Below are 19,912 nucleotides of genomic sequence, written 5' to 3' on the forward strand. Positions count from 1 at the left end.
GTTATGGTACACGCATTGAATTGGTGCTAGTATTTATCAAGTGCTCTTGATTAAAGGATGCTGACAGCTGGATGGCCGACATTCTTCAAGATGGTTTTAAATTGAATCGTTTAGTTTATTGATCATCTACACACGTTTTATCCCAAGTGAGCATCATGGAGGCTGAGCCTCCCTGAGTGTTCCCCAGACAGATCATCTGTTAGCACAACCACACTTACACCTACCAGCAATATGAGACTCACTCGTAAGCATTAGCTGACAAACCTCTTGTCGAGGAGTATGGAAGGAATCCTATACGATCGCTATAGTTGTTTCAAATATACGTTGAATCTCCACAGAAAAACTTCAGATGAGCAAAGTTGACTTTCTGTCATGAGAAACGTGTGATTTAAAGCATATTTGATTCAAATTAGCTCAGTAAAGGATCTCCTGTGGTAGAATAGCTGATATCTTTGAGAAATCTTAAAAACCATCTTTAAAAAATGGCAGCTGTCTTGTGATTTCAAGTGGTCGGCATGGTTTTTTATTTCCAGATATGACATACCGACTTCGGCACATTTAACTCTCTGGGGAATTCAAATAATTAAGGGACTTCTTCTAAACTAGCCCATATTTAATCAAAAGTATCAGCCATCTTGACAAATCATAGCGTAATTTTCCTTGTCATGTTTTGATGGACGTGTATTGTTGTGCTTCTGTTCACTTTTGTGTTGTAACTTTCCTTCAGACTGCGTCTGGCCCGGATGAACGAGGAGATGCGGGAGTCGGAGGGCCCCTTCGGACAGCCAGGTCAATACCCCATCAGCAGCCCCACTGAGCAGCAGTATAAGAAATGCATCCAGGAGTTTATCTGTCTCCACATAGCCGACTTCTAATGGAGTCTAGTCAGGCTGAGCCGGTGCAGGGGGGGGTGCCCGTTAGACATACGACGAGACATGTTGGATATCCGAGCTTGTCTTTAAAAAAAAAAAAAAGACGTTCCACTAGCAGAGCTTCTTCCTCTCTGTGTCAGAATATTTCCCACTCCCCTGCACAGTCTGTCGACTTCAGACCTGCCAGCAGTCATCTTCCCCTCTCAGGATGTACCAACAACTCAGAGTTAATCTCCTTTACATGATGTCACACTTGACCAAATCAGTGGTGATTTTTTGTTGTTGTTGTTTTTGTTTTGTTTTTTTGAGCGAGGTGCTAAAAATGCAGCAGAGAACTCACTGCCATTGAAAAGGTAGTCACTTTAGAGAATACTGAGCAGAAATGTACTTTTGGGACCAATCATGCCCTTTTGTATGAAGAATTTTAACGGTACAGGGTGCTCTGAACCAAAGACCTGCTACATCTGTCCTGGCAGTTGTTAATCTAGTTGTATTAAGTTTGAACGTTTGAAATGGACTCAATAACATGGTACAATCTTCAGCTTGACCTTTAAATGAACCTGGCTGAGTATAATTTGCACACGTTATCTGAAAGGGTGAATTATTTCTCACTAACTGTATTCGCTGAGATTTCATGAATTGTTGACTTTTGCATTAACTTCAAAATTCATACCCAGCTAGTAAAACCAGCCCTTTGTGTGTGTATTGATGGAAGATTATTTAACTAGCCATTAAGGTAAAAGTCACGCTTTCTTTCTGTCGTTCCTTCTTTGATTGAAAGCTTTGACTTTAAATTTCCACTCAGCCATTAGATAAATTAAAAATAAAATAAAATCAACCTTCATAACATTTTAATGCAGAATAATATTTGATGAAAACCTATAATGGTAATTACTATGTTGCTAGTAATTGTGGACTTTATCCGATTGCTAAAATATAAAGAAAAAGTACATTTTGATGTACATCAGGGTTAAAAAAAAAAAAAAAAAGACAACAAATTGTCCAAGAAGGTGGCTTATTTATGTTAAAACATGGCACTTAATAGTATTTGATATTTTTTGGCAAAAGTAAAGAGGCTAATTTGGACATGTATTACTTTCCAACCAGAATGCTTTTTTTTCTCCTCTCTTTTAGCGGATTATCCTTTGTTGCAAATCTGTTTCTAAATGTATTTTCCCATCAAAAAATGTAATGTTAACATGACCCACAGATGTGCAATATCTGTATTAGAGTAATAGAAATGCAGTTGAAATTAGGCATAATCATCCTTCTAAGTGACATCCGGGATATTGTTCGAAGGCTACATTCAAATATAACCAGAGTAGTTTAGGAAAACACACAGAAGTAACACATTATTCCACCTCACAACTTGTCACAGCATTTGTAGCCTGATGATTGGTCTGAACGTCAGATACAGTACATGCAGAGTTCCTCACTTGTCTGTTCAGGATCAGATTGTTTTCTAATCACGCATGTTTGACCAAATGATGGCAGAGCTCTTTGTCTTTTACATTGTGACAATACGAGGGGAAACTGTGACTGAGAGTCAATCGTGGCAGAATCATTTCTCTCATCGACGGAGAGACAGATTAGAGCTTTTATGTGAAAGCGAAATGATGCACTTTTTCTAACCAGCAGTGATTTTTGTTTTTTCATTCTTATTTATGACAACAACAGAAAGAAAAGGGGAAAAAAACCTACCAGAGCAATAGTGCAATGATTATTTCAGTGGAGATAATCAGTATTTTTTCTATTGTGTTGAACCGCAACAGTGCAGATGGTATTTTTTTAAGCTGGATATATTTTGTTAGATTTTATTTTGTTCACGCACAAACAGCACCAGTATTACAGTCTCATTGTGAGATTTTTCTCCGTCACGTCACTAGTTGGTGGAGTTTTACTGCAGAACAAGCTGCACTGGTAGATGGACGTTTTTGATAAACGACACACCAAACTGTATATACAGTATTTCTATGTTGAAATGTTTGTTCATGGTAATCTGATGTATCACACCTAGACCATTCTTAGTTTGTTGTTTGCTTATAATGCATGGGTGGCTGTTGCCCAGGTCCTCCGAAGCCCTTTTGCTTTCATATTAATTTCTGTATCCAGTATATGTGAATATTTGTCATTTGCTATTGTTGAAATCTCTAATATATATATAACTGCCAAATCATGACATCAGTGCATGGAATGACGTTCATTGCTGATATTGACGGATGCAGAAGGACGAAAGGCCCTTTTTCTAAGCTGTCTTCCATTGGCTGGAGGATTGTGACTGTGGATGAATGCCACCAGCTTTCAGTGGTGATGATCACTCCTGTAGTTGTAGAGTAGTAGGGCCGAACAGTTTGGTGGTCCCTTACCATCAATGTCTGGGAACACTGGAGACAGCAGGTTACTGCCATACATTGTCATGGTAGCTAAACTGGCATATAACCGCTCCATTGGAGCAATGCACGACTGCATTCAACTAATTCGACGCAGCTCATTGTGAAAAATGACTTTGCAACACCTGCCCATTTAACTTTGTTGAAAGTAGTTCAAAGAATACTTTGTTAAACCTGAATACAAGGTGTAAACTTTTCCCAGTTCGACATGAGCGATTTGGAAAAAATCTCCAACAGCTGTTCATTCAGGTTGATAAGGTTCAAATCTGGGGACATGGTAGCCTGGCTGTGTATATGTATTAATTTACTCAGATTTAACCCTGAAATGAGTCTGATAGGTACTTTTAATTCCCCCCTTTCTCACAGCAAACGGAGAATAGGCTTCAACCAAATTATGTAAAGGTTTGAAGTGGCTCGTCTTTAATAAAGGTCCGTTGGATTTACTTCAAACCAAAGACATCCAACAAATGTTTTTTTTTTAAATATATTTTCTTTTACATAGTCGGCTTTTCTGCAGCAGCAGTGCTATACATTTGTTGTCGAAGAGTTGGCGAATATAATATCTGTAATCAAGACTGTTATTCTAAAATCGATCCATGTTGAGTTTGCTATGAAAAATAAACAATTAATTTGGCTTTTTTTTTTCCCCTCCAAAAGTCAATGAAGCTGGTAGATTAGTAAATAAGTCAAATCAGTTTATAGACATGCTTAGCCATTTACCTATTCTGTGAAAACAACCTTATCATTTCTGTACAGTCCCTCGCATGTATTTGCCAATGAAATACTTTGGAAGGAGGCGTCAGTAGCTGCGGTTACATGGATTGTAGGTAATCCGATTAAAATGGTGTCATGTGAACACTTCCATCAGATGAATTTGGCACGATCGAATTGAAACAACGATCAGACCAGAGGAGGTGACGCAACCCCGTTTCTGGTCTGTGGAAACGGCACATTAGAGAGCATGTTAGTATTTTTGCACGTTATGCAACATCTGTGCTGATCTATTCTCTGAATGAGAAAGTTTCTTTGGCGTTTCAATTCCAAGTGAAACGCAAGACAAAACAAAAACAAGCTTAATTAATTGAGCGAACAAGTTCCAGGTCGATGTGGATTCAAAAAGTGACCATGTAAATGCAGCTGGTGACGGAAATAGCAGCTCACTCGCTACCTCTTTCTTCCTCTTCAATGAAGCACTTTTAAAATATTCTCTCTCTCTCTCTCGCTCTCTCTCTCTCTCTCTCGCTCTCGCTCTCGCGCTCGCGCTCGCTCTCGCTCTCGCTCTCGCTCTCGCGCTCGCTCTCGCTCTCGCGCTCGCTCTCTCTCTGCAGCCTTTGTCTTATTTCGTGCAGTATGAGGTGTGATGGCCACACAACAACAAAGTTCACAGATTTTACAATGAGAATGATGTCGTGCTTGATCAAACAATCGTTTGCATTAAGCCATCGAAGGATTACATGTTGTACAGCTCGGTGTTTCTATGGTGACTGTTGTGTTTATAACCTAAAAACTATTAACACTTCTTCTTCTTCTTGCTAACATGTTATTTTTACCTTAACTTGTATTTTTTTTCTGTCTATGACTGTTACCTGTACAATTCTTTTGAATATTGTAAGAAAATGTTGCATCTCTGGTTTTACAGTACATGTGAATATTAACACTAATTGCTACCTGTGTTTTCTCCCAGTGTCCTCTGAAATGATGCCTAAAATAAATGTGTGACTAAAAACTAACTTCTCCCTCTGCTTCTCTGACTCTTTAATTACTAAACTTTGTTTGATCTGCTTGTACACCTTTACTAACTGCGCAAATGTAAATTCTAACATGAATTCTAACCTACGATATCCAGTGCATGACATGAATATTCATCCCTGAAATTGTCTAGTTTTCTTTAAACACAGTAACGGTCACAAATTAAAGCATAATATTGGAGACGTTAGCAATGTAAATCCTAAATATATTCTTTAATGCAATCATAGAATTGCCATATCTCACAATAGCATGCTATTTATGGCAGAATTAGCGAGAATAATCCTGGGTTTATTATAATTTTACAAGATGATGTTTTTTAATTCTTTTATTTGACAGGGATATTGCTCGGTGAACAGAGATATAGCTGAATGAGTCATATATATATATTTATATATATATATATATATTTATATATATATATATATATATATATATATATATATATACACACACTTGTTTTATGTACTGCTGCCAGAACACACTTGTAAAAGAGATTATTAATCTCAATGTGGTTCTCCTGACTAAATATAGGCTAATGCATGAACACACAATAACTTGCTACAAAAGTCTTAAAGGTTTCAATACTTCCCTTTCAATGAATACATTTTTAAATATTTCTTAGTATTAGATGCTTTGAATGCTATTAAGGCTGTTTGTAATTCTACAAAATGTTTAAAAATGTACAACTTCAACTGTGAGAATGATTACTGATGTGATCCTAAAAGCCAGCCCCATTGATGAGTCTATCAGGCCTCATTAATGATAGTGTTTATACAGTTGAAGAAACAGAAAAAAAACAGCAATTTTTTACATTTCGGGGTGGAAATAAGAAAATAATTGATCTTCACTGCTTGATTTGACTTGAATATTCTTCTGATGGTGGAAATTGAGTGTTCCACTCATAGATTCATCTGTGGCGGGAAAAACATAAAGGTGTAAGAATTAAAAAGGAATCTTTAATAAGGTCTGAACCCTTTCTAGTTCAAACAAACAGAGGAAAGCCCAGGAATGTTCATCCCCCCGTTATTGGCCGAGCCTGGGAGCCTCTCAGCAGCACAAAGGACCTCAGCTACTTTTGTTGTTGCTGTAGATTTAGTGGTTGCCATGATGACTAGAAAAATAAAAGCTGAGTATTTGCAAAAGTTGAGGAAAGTTTCACAGCTCCGTGAAAGATGTTTTTTTTTTTTTTGTGTTCAAAGGAGAGAAAAAAAACATGAGTAATCTTGGTTGTATGGAAGGTTTCATTGATATTTCCTGTAATGTTTTTCTACAGCTGGAGACGCCACATACCTCGACATCTTCCGAGAATTTTCCCACATGGCCTCCCACAACCCGGAAAAACTCAAACGAAGGAGTTTGCACTTTCGGCACTCTTTCAGGTAGTGGGCTGTGCCTCTGGAGAGGAGGGAAAATACTTGAAGCGTGTACCTTCCGTCACAGCAGGGGTCCAGCAACAAGTGATGGAGAGTAGAGGCTTGATGCTGTCAAATATATTCCACTATCATCATCATATACTACCTGATTAGTTTCACGCCACAGACAAATCCACAAAAATCACACTTTAAAGTGCATTAAGAGAGAAAAAAAAAGAAGTTTAGCTGCATTTCAATGGAGATAAAACCTTTATTTTGATAGGATTTTGTGGTTTGGATTTGCTGGTCTTTTCCTCCAATTTGTGTCTGAATACTTCAATAGTGTTTTTGTACAGCATTAGATTAGCATTTGTTTTTGTTTTCTATTTCATTGGTGTAAATCGTTTATTTGCTGAAGGAATCCATACATAAACGTACGTAAACATTATTTCATCTATGCATACTGCATGCATGTAGTCCAGTTACATTTCATACTCCGACTTGAATTCAGTTATCATATAAAAAACATTGATTCTGTTGCTGTTGTTTTTCTTTTATTGACTATGCTGGTGTAGTCTCTTTGTGATGCCATGTTCAGATGTACCACTACCAAATGCAGTGCTCATGTGTCTGTAAAACATGCTGTAGAGGCAAATAAATGATAATATATCTCAATGAATGATGACTCAAAAATAAACATGGCCTGTGTGTTTCATTCTTGATGACGCAACAGCCCCCTCTTGTGTTGCATTGAGGCACACGTCGCATCGGCTTGATTTTGATTTAAAATAAAATCTATTTGAATGTTATCTAACACGTTAAGGGCTTGCATCTTTTCTAAGAGAAACCTGCAGAATGGAGGAATGGAGCGAATCACGAACACCTTCACCATGATAATGCTTTATCTAATTCGCAGTCATGAGACACTGATTGAAGCCAGTTAATCACAGGACAAACATGAGACACACTTACATTCATACCTCCCAGAAATTACTTGCTCAACAATGGGGAGATTTTCATTTGTCGACAGTAACAAAAATAATACAAAACAGAATAATACATACTAAAAACAGTAACAATAACAATAATCTAGAAATGATAACGGTGCCCGTATTTCACCAAAAAATGTTGTTAGCGATTGAATTGAAAATTAATAACAGGGATGATCCTGACGGCTCGATGAAAAGTCGACAATTTTGGTTACGTGCCCCCGAAACGTTACGTCGGGTACGCAGTCGGTACCGGAAGAAGAGCGAGTTAAAGGTCCTTGGTGGTGATGATGATGATGATGATGATGATGATGGAGCTCCGTCCAGGCGGCTTTGCTCCGCGGGTTGAGGTGTGACATTTTCAGCTACACGATGCTGAATCCGCCCGCTTTCCTCGCGATGTGACAGCGTACCGGAGACCGGAAGCAGGCATGACTCGATGCTCGTCGCGAGCTCGCTAGCTGTTAGCTCAGTTAGCACCTCGGGGCTCCACCGGGCGGCGGCTCGGAGCGCCAGCAGGCAGCGGCTCTGCTCGGACCTCCAGCTGGCGGTGTCGAGGACCTCCAGCAGGCGGTGGCTCGGCTCGGAGCTCCAGCAGGCTGCGGCACAGAGCTCCAACCTGCGGCTGGTCGGAGCTCCATCCTGCGGCCACACCGAGCTCCAGCAGGCAGCTTGCAGCAGCCCAGCTGATCCGCCGCAGCAGCACGCAGAGCCCTGCTAGAGGATGAGGATGAGGATGAGGATGATGAGGCCTTGAATGTCAGATCAACGTCCGTGTGAGCGGTCATCATCTGATCCAGGTAATTCCACCAGGGCTGCGCATCTTGCAAGCTTCACTAATGTGCTATACAGGTCATTTTTGCTATCGGTAGTAATAACAATTGACATTTCATTACAGTTTAGAATAATGTGTAATAAAAGTAGTAATTACATCATGATTACACATGATCATTTTAAGGTTTAAAGACCTTAAACATTTTACCAAAAAAAATTAAATAAATCATAGATATGAAAAAACTAAACATTCATGCACACTTGCATTTTTTTCAAGTAAGTTAAATTAATCTTTAGTTGAGATTGTGTGGTGATTAAAACTACAGTTTAAACGGGAAAATGGTTTCACAATCTAAATTTAGCCTCGAATTGTGAAACCACAATGATATTTGGTATTTGATCATGTAATGTCTATCCATCTTCTATAGGCCACAGCTTAATCCAGCAACCAGCTGACTTAAAGAGGGCAGGGTTCACTAGTCCATTTGAGTTGTTTTAGTCTGCAGTCTCCAAAGCTGGTCAGTTAATAATGACAACGACTGTAATTATTGTATTGTGAATTTGTCGTGACCACAATATCAGCATGTACATTATACACTGTGCAAAAGACTGACTTTACTGCCATGAATTATGTGTACTGTGCATTCATGCCCTACAAATTCAGAACAGCAGAATGTTGAATATAAGGAAACGACTGGTTCTGACTCAGACATAAACTCTGTAGTATTTGTGTGGAACTAAAACTACAACAACTCAGTCCAGACTTTAGACCAGCATCGTTCACCGACCAGCTCCTCGTCTCGGTGAGTGTTGGACGTCGTCTCGTTGACTCCTCCACGTCTTTGCTTTCGTCCACAGTCATGGCGTCGCAGCTGCAGGTGTTCTCCTCTCCCTCCGTGTCCTCCAGTGCCTACTCCCGTTCAAAGAGGCTCAAAGTGGAGAACCCGTCCTGGGATGTGTCCAACCAGCACGGAGACAACAGTTACTATGAGCAGAGCCCCTCCCAGGGGGGGCCGGCGGCCTCCACCTCCGGCTCCAACTTCAACCCGCCGTACAGCTCCAGCGGGGGGCACCCGCCCACGGCGGGCTCCCGGGAGCAGACGGTGGTGCGGGCGGCAGACAGCACAGGCAGCCTTCGCGGACCACCTTCGTCCTCCTCTTCGTCTTCCTCCTCGAGCCGTCGCAACAAGGATGCGGAGTCTTCCTCGCAGCCCTGCGACCTCTACCACAAGCAGTACAGCCTGAAGAGGAAGAGCGAGGAGGTGGACAGCAGCGACAGCGTCCAGATACTCGAGGAACTCTCGGCCCCCGTGGTCTCAAACCGCACCGGTGGCGGCGGTGGGACCACCACGGCTCAGTCCATTGCACACTCCACCTCCACCACCAAGAGCAGCAACTCCCACAGCGAGGGAGACTACCAGCTGGTCCAGCATGAGATCCTGTGCTCCATGTCCAACAGCTACGAGGTGCTCGAGTTCCTGGGACGCGGCACCTTTGGACAGGTGGCCAAATGCTGGAAGCGAGGCACAAACGAGATAGTGGCCATCAAAATTTTGAAGAACCATCCCTCTTATGCTCGGCAAGGACAAATTGAGGTAAACGTTCATACGACCATCCTTGGAATGATGAACACAATTCAAATAAAGATATTATTTTATGTAATTTCCCTTTATTTCAACCCAAACCCCACTTTCAAAAACATCCCCTTCCTGTGCACCTTGAACGTGTCTCTAATTTAGAGGATGTCCTCTAATTAACTTTGACAAATCGTCTTCCTCCCACCTGCAGGTGAGCATCCTCAGCAGGCTGAGCACCGAAAACGCTGACGAGTTCAACTTTGTCCGCTCGTACGAGTGTTTCCAGCACAAGAACCACACGTGCCTTGTGTTTGAGATGCTGGAGCAGAACCTTTACGACTTCCTGAAGCACAGCAAGTTCAGCCCCCTGCTGCTGAAGTGCATCAGGCCCATCCTGCAGCAGGTGGCCACGGCGCTCATGAAGCTGAAGAGCCTGGGGTTGATCCACGCCGACCTGAAGCCTGAGAACATCATGCTGGTGGACCCGCTGAGGCAGCCCTACAGAGTCAAGGTCATCGACTTCGGCTCGGCCAGCCACGTGTCGAAAGCCGTCTGCTCCACCTACCTGCAGTCCCGGTATTACAGGTGAGTGTTTCAACCTGCTGCATCCGCATGAAAGTGACCATCAATCTGCCCGCCCCTGATTGCGGTGTGTTTATAGAGCTCCGGAGATTATTCTGGGACTTCCTTTCTGCGAGGCGATCGACATGTGGTCTTTGGGATGCGTGATCGCAGAGCTGTTTTTGGGATGGCCTCTTTACCCCGGTGCCTCAGAGTACGACCAGGTAACGTTTATGTTTTTTTCATGATACACAATTACAGTCATGAAAAAATTCATGACTGTAACTGTGCGTGTAATTATTGAAGAATGTATTGGTTTTTATCATGGACTGCTTGTTGTAGTGGTTTGTACAGTACGAAGACTCTAGTTCAAGTCTGAGTCTGCCAGCATGGGTGTGCTTGTTGTTCCATCTCTTTTCGTGGATCTTTCCTTACTTCTAATGTTCCATCTACATTTGGTTTTGGTTTTGATTTTGAACTGAACGGGCCTCCCACTTCTTATTTTTCCCCACTCTTCTCTCTTAGATCCGTTACATTTCGCAGACGCAGGGCCTTCCAGCCGAGTATCTGCTGAGTGCGGGAACCAAGACGAGCCGCTTTTTTAACAGGGGACCCAACTCCAGCTACCCACTCTGGCGGCTCAAAGTAAGCAACGTCAGTGTATAACACTGAACATAGAACTTGCCTACAGTCCACTTAAACTGTGGCTATTCTTCCGGCAGACGCCTTCAGAGCACGAGGCGGAGATGGGCATCAAGTCAAAGGAGGCCAGGAAATACATCTTTAACTGTCTGGATGATATGATGCAGGTGAGGATCCTTTTTTGGGTACAGATAATCCTGTAATCAGAGGAGAAATCCTTCAAATGTAGAGAGAGTCACAGAATAATCAACACTAATATTGTCATGAAATGTTTGTCATATCTTCTCTTCGTCCTAGCAAATAGTTTCCCTTGTACATTAAGTCTGACCTCTTGGATAAACTTCCTGCAGGTGAACATGACAAACCTGGAGGGCACAGACATCCTGGCGGAGAAGGCCGACAGGCGGGAGTTCATCGACCTGCTGAAAAAGATGCTCACGCTCGACGCCGACAAGAGGATCACCCCGATGAAGACACTGAACCACCCCTTCGTCACCATGACGCACCTGCTGCACTTCCCCCACAGCTCGCAGTAAGAGCGGAGAGTGTTTTGCTTTGGCTGTGATTCAGCATTCCTGCTCCTCTCTAATGGACCCTGCTTTATTCCAGCGTGAAGTCCTGCTTCCAGAATATGGACATATGCAAACGCAGATGCAGCGCCTTTGAGAACGGGAAAAATATGTTTGCCAGTAACAATACCCCGAGCGCAGCCACCAACCTCACCGTCACGTTCAGTAGCCAACTCAACCAGCACAATCAGGTGAGCAGACGCCTCTGATTACATAACCTCAAAGGCTTCATTAATGGCTTAGCAGGAGCTCATGTATCTGTTTTGTACCTTTAACATGCAATATCTGATATTTTCCTCCTTTTGTTGATATCAAGAGAGGATTTCTCTCAGTTCCTCTCTCCTCCTCCTGTTCTACGGAGTCAAAGGCAGGAAAAGTCCCAGTGTTTGCTCTCTCTTACATGAATCATTCTTGGAACAGTTGCTTTCCTAAATGTGTTAGGCGCCTCCATCTGGGGATACTTTTCAGCTCATTTCTGTGTTGACTCTCAGTCGGGCTCTCAAACACACGTTCTGACTGAGTCATGCTCTTCTGGGAAGCTGCAGGGGCTCGTGCCCGTCGCCCAGATACACACAGTATTATTAGAAATGAAGAGGAGACGAGTGCATGGAAGCGGAAAGCCACAACTATCAAGTTGAAATGAACTAGAATCAAACATTTAAAATCTCTCTGCCGTCGTATGTCTCCGTTTTCTCACTGACAAATATTGATTCTAGTGCTTGCCAGTTAGTAGAAGAGAAACACTTCATTAATCCAGGAAAGAAAATCTTATGTACACACAGAGAAAGGGCGTAGAAAATAAAGTCTATTTTACAGATACAGTTGTAAAGGTTGATGGCCACAGGAAGGAGGATCTCCTGTGGCTCTGTGTGGATTCTCACTGCGATGATTTTGTTTCTGAAGGTGTTCCGTACAGTGGATCAGGATACGATGGAGGGGGAGGGAGGCATTGATCAGGGCGGGTCAACCGGTGGTTCTTCTCTCTGCCTTTACTTCATTCGCAGTTTATTTTTTTACTCTCTGTCTCAGATGGCTTCTACTGGAGGTCAGTCCCTTTCCCTGAGCAGTAACGTCCCGCTGATCAACTACCAGCCCGGTCTCTACCAGCAGGCCACCATCAACATCCCCGGTCTGACCCAGCAGGGCGTCCCCCTGCAGACCAGGCCCACCCAGCTCTGCACCCAGACCGAACCCTTCCAGCAGACGCTCATCGTCTGCCCTCCCACCATCCAGGGTGAGAAAGAAGGCAATAGTATTACCCCACGAAGTGTCACACAGACTTTCTCTTCAGTGGCATGCAAGTGTCGTCTTTTTCCACCCCTCAGGTCTCCAAAGCGCCAACAAGCCGTCTGGCTACCCAGTGAGAATGGACAACTCCGTCCCCTTAGTCCCTCAGAACCCGTCCTCGCAGTCTCTGCACATCCAGCCCAGCATGCTGACCCAGGTGCAACTCACCGCGTACACTCATCCACTCCTCTGTTGTCACGTTCAATTACTAAAACTCTAGTTATGCTGAAAGACTTGATATTAGAAATTGGTTTCAGTGGTAGTTTCGTACAGTGTTCGTGATAAAAGTTTGATGATGATCAAAAGTGTGAATAAGAAAAGAAGCAGAGAATTCAAACAGCAGCTGTTTCACATGCTGGTGTTTATCCTGTTTAATCTGTGGTGACATCTGTCAGCTAAACCTGTGAAATCCGCAGGCTGCACAGATTCAACATTGAAAAGAATCTTTGAAAAAGTGTGATGATGTTTGAAAAGATCTTTCTCGCTTTTTTTGTATATTTATTTGTATTTGCATTTTTCTTCTTTCTTTCTCTAGTTCTTTCTTTTTTATGTCTATCATTTTCCTCTTTCAGTCAATTCCTTTCTCGTTCCACTTTTTTCTCCAATTTTTTCTTCAAAAAATGTTCTTCCTTGTTTTTCATTCCAAATAAGTTCTTTCTTTTTTCTTTCTTTCTATCTCTATCGTCCTTTCTCTCTGTCTAATGACATTTCTAGAAATATGTAAAAAAAATTTGGTCTTTTCAAGCAGAACATTTCTTCAGTGGAACAATAATAATCAGAAGCTGATTGTTTTGGGTTTGGACAGACGGCTCAGTGCTCCCCCCTGGTGTTTGTGATATAAAAGTGTTTTTACAAACACTAAAGTTATGTTCACACAGTCATGGTTTGAGGCTGCATCATTGGCCCAAACGGAGAAACTCGCTTCCTGGTGAAGTGTGGATGTGTTCTTTGTGTATTTGGATCTGTTAACGTGTCCACTCCCTCCACACCTCTTCATCCTCCTCCTCCTCCTCCTCGGGCCTCCTTTGGCCCGCTGCTGGCAGGCGACTTGTTCGCCTCCATGGTGGGTTTGTCATGTTTAGGCTCGGTGTAGATACCGGTGGGCTGCAGGGGTGGAAACAGTGGTGGCTCACTGGAAACATTTACCTCGACACTGGTAACCTCTCGGGTGACCTCTTTTCTTCATGGAAAACCTTCTTTCCTTCCCTCTGTACATGCAAATACTGTATCTCAGCAGCTGGATACACATGTGCAACTCACCGGTCCGCTTTGGGCTTTGAGTTTCTGCATTTATACCCTCGTTCTGTGTCAGAAGCAGAAGAAACGTTGGCAGTTGAAGCATTAGAGTACTGTTTGGAACTTGTTCCCCCAGAGTTGTGCAACGCTTCTGCAGTGTTACAGATTATTTTCCTACTCACACTGAGGCTTTCTGGAATACTTCTTTTACTCACCTAACACTGGGGCAGCAACACTTGATGTATTAATAAAGATTAGGCTTAAGCAATATACAAAACACAAAATTTTTCCACATGTGCACTGTTAAGTTTAGTTGTTTTGGGTATTAAAAATATGTTTTTTTATAAACATCAATGTAAAATGTTTATATGGTTTATAGAATGCATAGAGACTGACAGTCGGATTTTTTAAAATACTCATCACACTTGTCAAAAATATTTAACTGTCTTTCATAATGGGCTTTCATACTATTTTTGAGATTAATTTGTGCTGTATGTGAACTGACATCCTGAATGTCTCAGTTTGAGGTTGGATTATCTCTTTTCTCTGTGTGCAGGACTATGGTTTTAAAGCTCAGCATCACACCTGATACAAGATGCAAGAAGTGGTTTTTTTTTTTAATGCAATAACTACTATCTATTAAAAACCATCGGGGTCTCTGATGGGTTTGTCTAAAGACTGCATGTTGCTAACATGTCTGATTCCCTTCATTTGACTGACTATCTTTTTTCCCCGTGCAGTGCAAATTGAATTTAACATGCGTTATTACACGGTTTGGCACGGTTTTTCAGCATGTGTGTGTGTGTTTGCATGCAGCAGGGCTGGCCAGCAGGAACACAGCAGATCCTCATCCCTTCCACATGGCAGCAGATGCCCGGCATTCCCATCCACAACCCCGGGCAGGCTGTGGTGCCCGAGTCCCCGCTGGGAGCTCAGATCTCAGACGGCCAGCAAGCGTCCAGCTGGAGGTGAGAGACCCCTGATGGGACTCGACACCTAATCACCGTGAGCAGCCCAGCACTCATAGAGGAGTGTTTATTTTATTCATGTCCAGGGGCCGTCACGGAAGCCAGTGTGACGCAGCGAGCCAGCCGGAGTCTGGCGCAGGTCGCCATGCGGGATCTCAGAACCACGGCTCGGGAGCAGCTTACTCCAGATCCCAAATGGGAAAGAGAGGGAAGGGTCGACACGCCGAAAGCAGAGTCAGGTACGCACCGTCACGCCTTTTAGGACTTGAAATAGTACGACAGGTTCAGATCATGTTATTAGAACAGCTGTCTGCTCTGCTTGCAGAGAAATGCAGCACTAAAATAAAGAATGTGTTATTGTCTCATCTGACTATTTCAAAAGAAAAATAATGGATTTATTCTTATATGTTTCAGATTTTGTTTGTTTGTTTTGTTTTTAAATCTCATTTTTCTTGATGGCTGTTTTTATTTGTTATGTGTATATTTCTTAATGTAGGTTTGTCAGATTTTTACCATTAATTCCACTTATATTTTATTTCACTTTTACTCACCCTAACCCTATTTTATATGTCTTTTTCAACTTTTTTATTTCTGTCCTGTCGTCACTAGCATGTAGTTCTACTACTTGAAACTCCTAAACACTGTAGTGTCTCAACAATTCAAAAACTTCCAGAAAGCAGGGAAATGCAGCTTGTGTACTTACTCACTAAGATGAATTATAGTGATCCAAAGATGCTTGCAGAACAACTGTCCAATCACAGACACACTAGATCTTTTCAGGACTGTTCAAAACAAACAGTGACACTGAAAAACTGAAGTCATCTGAGAAAAAGAGACACTCAGTTGACTCACTTGAGTTTATATTTTACTTTTATTCATATTTTTTTTCCCTCATCTTTAAAACAAATTAGGCCACTTAGATAACATATTCACTTAATGCAATAGTATATAATTGTTTATGTGTTTGAAAAGACAAACTACATACAATCTGGAAAATATATAATGCTTCTAGTTTTAGACAAACTTTAGAGTTTGTATTTTTTAAGCCAGTCATGTTTATTTCTTCTCTCCAGGCCAGTGTCGTCGGTTCATTCCTCCTCCGTGGTCCACAGCTCGTCTCTCGCTGGCGACGTGTCTCAGCCCATCGTCATCTCGGACACGCCGAGTCCTGCCGTCAGCATCATCACCATCCACAGCGACTCGGAGGACGAGAACGAGACAAAGTTCCCTGCTGCTTGGTGAGCTCTCCTTTCTCTGCTTGGTCACCAGTGACGATTATCTCAGGAAGGGTCAACGTTGTTATTTCCTCCCCTCAGAGAGAGATTTCACATGAGATCGTTCATCTTGTGCTTTCCTGCAGCTCTGGAACGAGCCAGAGGACTAATGTGATCAGCTGTGTGACGGTGCACGACTCCCACGACTCCGACTCGTCCACGAGCAGCCCGCTGGCCTCGTCCCAGCCCAGCAAGTCTCTGGCCATCGTCACGCCCTCGGTGAAGAGCCAGCCCGGAGAGAGCACAACACACAAGGCTCCAGCAGCTGCAGGTGTGTACACGTGCCGACTGGACTCAGGAAGGCGTCTTTCATGTCGCTGTCATGCCATGTTTTTCAGGATTAAGAAACACTCCTTCAGTAAATATGAGTTTGGTGAAATGCTAACCATAGCTAACAGTTACCTCAGTGAGCATCTCGAGTAACGTATCACTTAATATTGCAACAGCTGCTCTGTTTTACTTGCCTCCGTGCTCACACTGAACTCCCGCTTTCCATACTTCAGAACAAGCCACAAGCGGCTCTGGAAAGTCCAAGAAGGCATCAGCTCCGTCGTCCGGGCGGGCGGCAGAGTCCACTGCAGACCGCCATCATCGCGCTGGTTCCAGCAGATCTCAGCCACTCAACCTCAGCCAGGTGAGATCACAATAAGAAATGTATTTGGTAAAAAGGAAGAAGTGAAAAGAAATGCAACCAGGAAGATGTCCAGTCACAAATTCAAGATATCTTATAATAATAGAGTTGGCAAGTAAAAGTTTTAGAGGGTCAGCTGAGGAAATGCCTCTTATAGCAATAACAGTAGCATCTCTGCTGAAGGTTAAGTTGATTTGCACTATTTTTTTCAAACTCAGGAAAAACTCACATTGTGTGTTGTGTACTAGTCATGAACTGCATTTAGGGAGAACACACGTGGATTCCATGGACAGTGTGTGTTTTTTTGTGATCATAATCGCCGTTTTGTATACATGCAACCCGTCGGTGGATCCGACTCTGCCCGTGAAGTTCTGCCTCACTGTCGTCGTGTCGCCAGGTGCAGCAGTCCGTGATGGCATCCTCCCAGGATCAGAGCGGAGGCGGCAGTTCGCTGAGGCGGCAGCCCACCTACCCGCCTCCCGTCTCCTCCCACTCATCCTACCGGCTCCACGAGAGCACCCTCTTCACCTCCACCCCGAACCTGTACGCCTACCCGGCCTCCGCCGCCCTGGCCTCCGTGTCGCAGGCTGTTGATCAGATGCAGGGGGGCTCGTCCCGCCACAGCCGGGCCGGCGGGGCTTACTCCTCGCTGGCGCTCTTCCAGAAGAGCGGCAGCTTGGCTCTGGGAGGCTCGGCTGCAGGACAGTACGGCAGCACGCACCAACATCAGCAGCTGCCGTCGCAGCAGCAGCAGCAGCCGCCGCCGCAGCCACTGGGGTCGCAGCCTTTCCAGCGCACCGCTGCAGCCTACCAGAGAAAACTCAACCAGTATCCCTACCTGTGAACACTGACGGGGAACACAGCAGCTACACTTGAAGGACCGAACTGAGACCAGACCAGACGAGCACAAGCTCATCGCAGGAGGCTTGCGATCAGACTCGCTTTCAACTTGACTTTTTACTTTGCTGTGTCTTCATATTTTAGTCATGATCAAGTGTTTCTTTTTTAACCTTTTTTCAGTTTGCTCTCTGAGGCCTCAGTGTTTACAGCTCTGTTCTGATTTGAGGCCCCGTTTACACAAACGTCTTTCAGTGAAACTGGCGTTGGGAGTCGCAGAAACTTTTTGTTAAACAAGCTGCAACTTTTTTTTAACTCTCCGTCTCCATGGAAACTGAGATTGTACAGTGCTCTATGCTCATAGTAAATAATTCTACACACGCGCGCAGTAGTAACAATGGAGGGATCCGGGTGCTGTTTGTTAGAGAAGCGCTGTTAAATTCAAAAGAGTAAAGAGCACAAAGTGGACATTTACATTTTCTGGATCGCTTGTGGAGACTCATTTCTTACTTACAGCAGATGCTAGGGTTTATACGATGAAGCTTGAGCTTCGAGATCGAACTATTCTCTGCATGCATGCATGAGCACCCACTAGTGGCCTGACATGCAAATGCCGCATTTTCAAAACCTTGTCATCTCAAACCAAAAGCGCCGTTGTTTCCAGTGGATTGTTGTCGTGTAAGCGTGGCCTTAAACAAGAAATGAGTTACCGCTCCGATGTGTTTACATTAAGTCCACATCATTCGGAGATTTTAGTTCTCTTATCCTCCATAGCACCGAAACTTAATGGATGATCCATACAAACGTTGACAGTTTTATTCACATTAAACTGATGGGGAGCTGGAGCTTGTCCAGCTACAATCTATTTTGCAATCTTCAAATCATTTCATGTGAGATGTGTTTCAAACGCCTGCTATGCTGCTCGAGTAATAATTGTTTTTAATATAAATATGTTACCAGGTTAGTTTGACACATCCAGAGGTCAGTTTGTTTCAGATTGTCTGCACATTGTGATAATTTTGGTTAATACTGTGTGTTTCATTCACGAATGTAATGTGTGTGTGTGTGTGTGTGTGTTTTATTCGTGCTACAAACAAGTGGAGGACATAAGCTAAGTACTGTACTCTATAATAATGTGTCGCTGTGTTTTTCATGTTACTTGTGTTCTCGTACTGACTCCCAACTTTAGTATGTCCACTGATTTTAGATTAGGCTATGATGGAGCCTTTTTTTTTTTTTTTTATACAATTTTAAAAGTAACTGTTAAGGTTGCATGTGTCTGACATGGAGTAGCAAACAGGAAAAGTCTGTAAACCGCAGCGCTAGTAAACGGATTAGTTATTTGTGCGACAATCGCGTTCAAAATATGGAAGAAAATGTCAAATTTTGTGTCTCATTACGTGATGTCTGTGGAGTAAAAACGTGCACATGAAATCCGATTGAATACATTCGAATCATTTGCAGCTTAAAGTGATTCTCACAGTGGTGCATTTGAATTGTGAATAATCAAATCTGAGGAAGCTGATTTCTAGAGAATATAAATTTGATGTTCGGTATGTTACTGCTTCTAAACAAATCATTGGTTTGGTGAGGCGATGGTTGTTTTTACAATCCTGCTGTGTTGTGAAGTGCTACATTACATAGAACACACGATGAACCTTAACCCGTATATACGCAATAAAATCTTTTCAAAACATGACTTAAGGATTCGGTAATTATTCACATTAAAACAATGCAGAACAGAAGCCTGTGGAAAGACCTGCCTTGTTTCATAAAATGTGTGGTTTTCATCAGGTGGCATTTCAGTTCAGAGTCCAATTTGATGTTAATGGTCCCATATCATGCAGAATTGACTTTGTAATGGTTTTCCTACAGTAATATGCGTCTCCATACCTGGAAATGACAGTCCAGCAGTGAAGAAAGTCTGTCTTCTCGTTCTCTGGCTTGTTAAACTGTTTTGAAAGCGTGGCTCCAACGAGCAAATTGGAAAGCAAACTATTGGTGACGTCACCCACGTTTTTAGCCAACCCCAATCAGATAGCCCCTCCCTTTGTCCCGCCCACAAGCAGCACTCTTCGCTGTTTTTTTTCCCACCTCGTGACAGCAGCAGGTGTTTACCTTCATCATAGAAATATAGCAGCAAAGATATGAGCCAAACAAGCCAGATGAACTGTTATTAATTGTATAAACGAGCAGTGGAGCGG

At 42.9% G+C, this 19,912-nt stretch overlaps 2 protein-coding genes across 6 annotated transcripts in view; both read left to right on the top strand.

Annotated features, from left to right (window-relative positions):
• acap3a (ArfGAP with coiled-coil, ankyrin repeat and PH domains 3a) overlaps positions 1–7,066 on the top strand; it is a 75,634-nt gene extending 68,568 nt beyond the window's left edge. For all 4 annotated transcript variants that reach the window (XM_080496556.1, XM_080496558.1, XM_080496557.1 and 1 more), the window contains exons 24-25: positions 728–789; positions 6,285–7,066. In XM_080496556.1, coding sequence (XP_080352682.1) covers positions 728–789; positions 6,285–6,394 — 172 coding nt within the window. In that variant the 3' untranslated portion in view covers positions 6,395–7,066. The remainder of the gene's footprint in view (positions 1–727; positions 790–6,284) is intronic.
• Positions 7,067–7,565: 499 nt separating this feature from the next.
• Positions 7,566–19,378, top strand: hipk1a (homeodomain interacting protein kinase 1a). Of its 2 annotated transcripts, none has more exons than XM_080497267.1 (16): positions 7,566–8,152; positions 8,985–9,721; positions 9,915–10,288; positions 10,365–10,488; positions 10,790–10,909; positions 10,987–11,073; positions 11,257–11,438; positions 11,516–11,666; positions 12,505–12,709; positions 12,801–12,919; positions 14,815–14,966; positions 15,053–15,205; positions 16,040–16,204; positions 16,327–16,511; positions 16,744–16,874; positions 17,269–19,378. In XM_080497267.1, exons 1-16 carry the CDS (start codon positions 8,110–8,112, stop codon positions 17,713–17,715), a joined length of 3,375 nt encoding a protein of 1,124 aa, XP_080353393.1. In that variant the 5' UTR covers positions 7,566–8,109; the 3' UTR covers positions 17,716–19,378. The 2 variants fall into 2 exon arrangements, with proteins under 2 accessions (XP_080353393.1, XP_080353394.1); XM_080497268.1 differs by having other exon boundaries at positions 14,818–14,966.
• The last annotated feature ends 534 nt before the right edge of the window (positions 19,379–19,912 follow it).

This window comes from Blennius ocellaris (genome assembly GCF_963422515.1).
Source record: "Blennius ocellaris genome assembly, chromosome: 5".
NCBI classification, from domain to species: Eukaryota; Metazoa; Chordata; class Actinopteri; order Blenniiformes; family Blenniidae; genus Blennius; species Blennius ocellaris.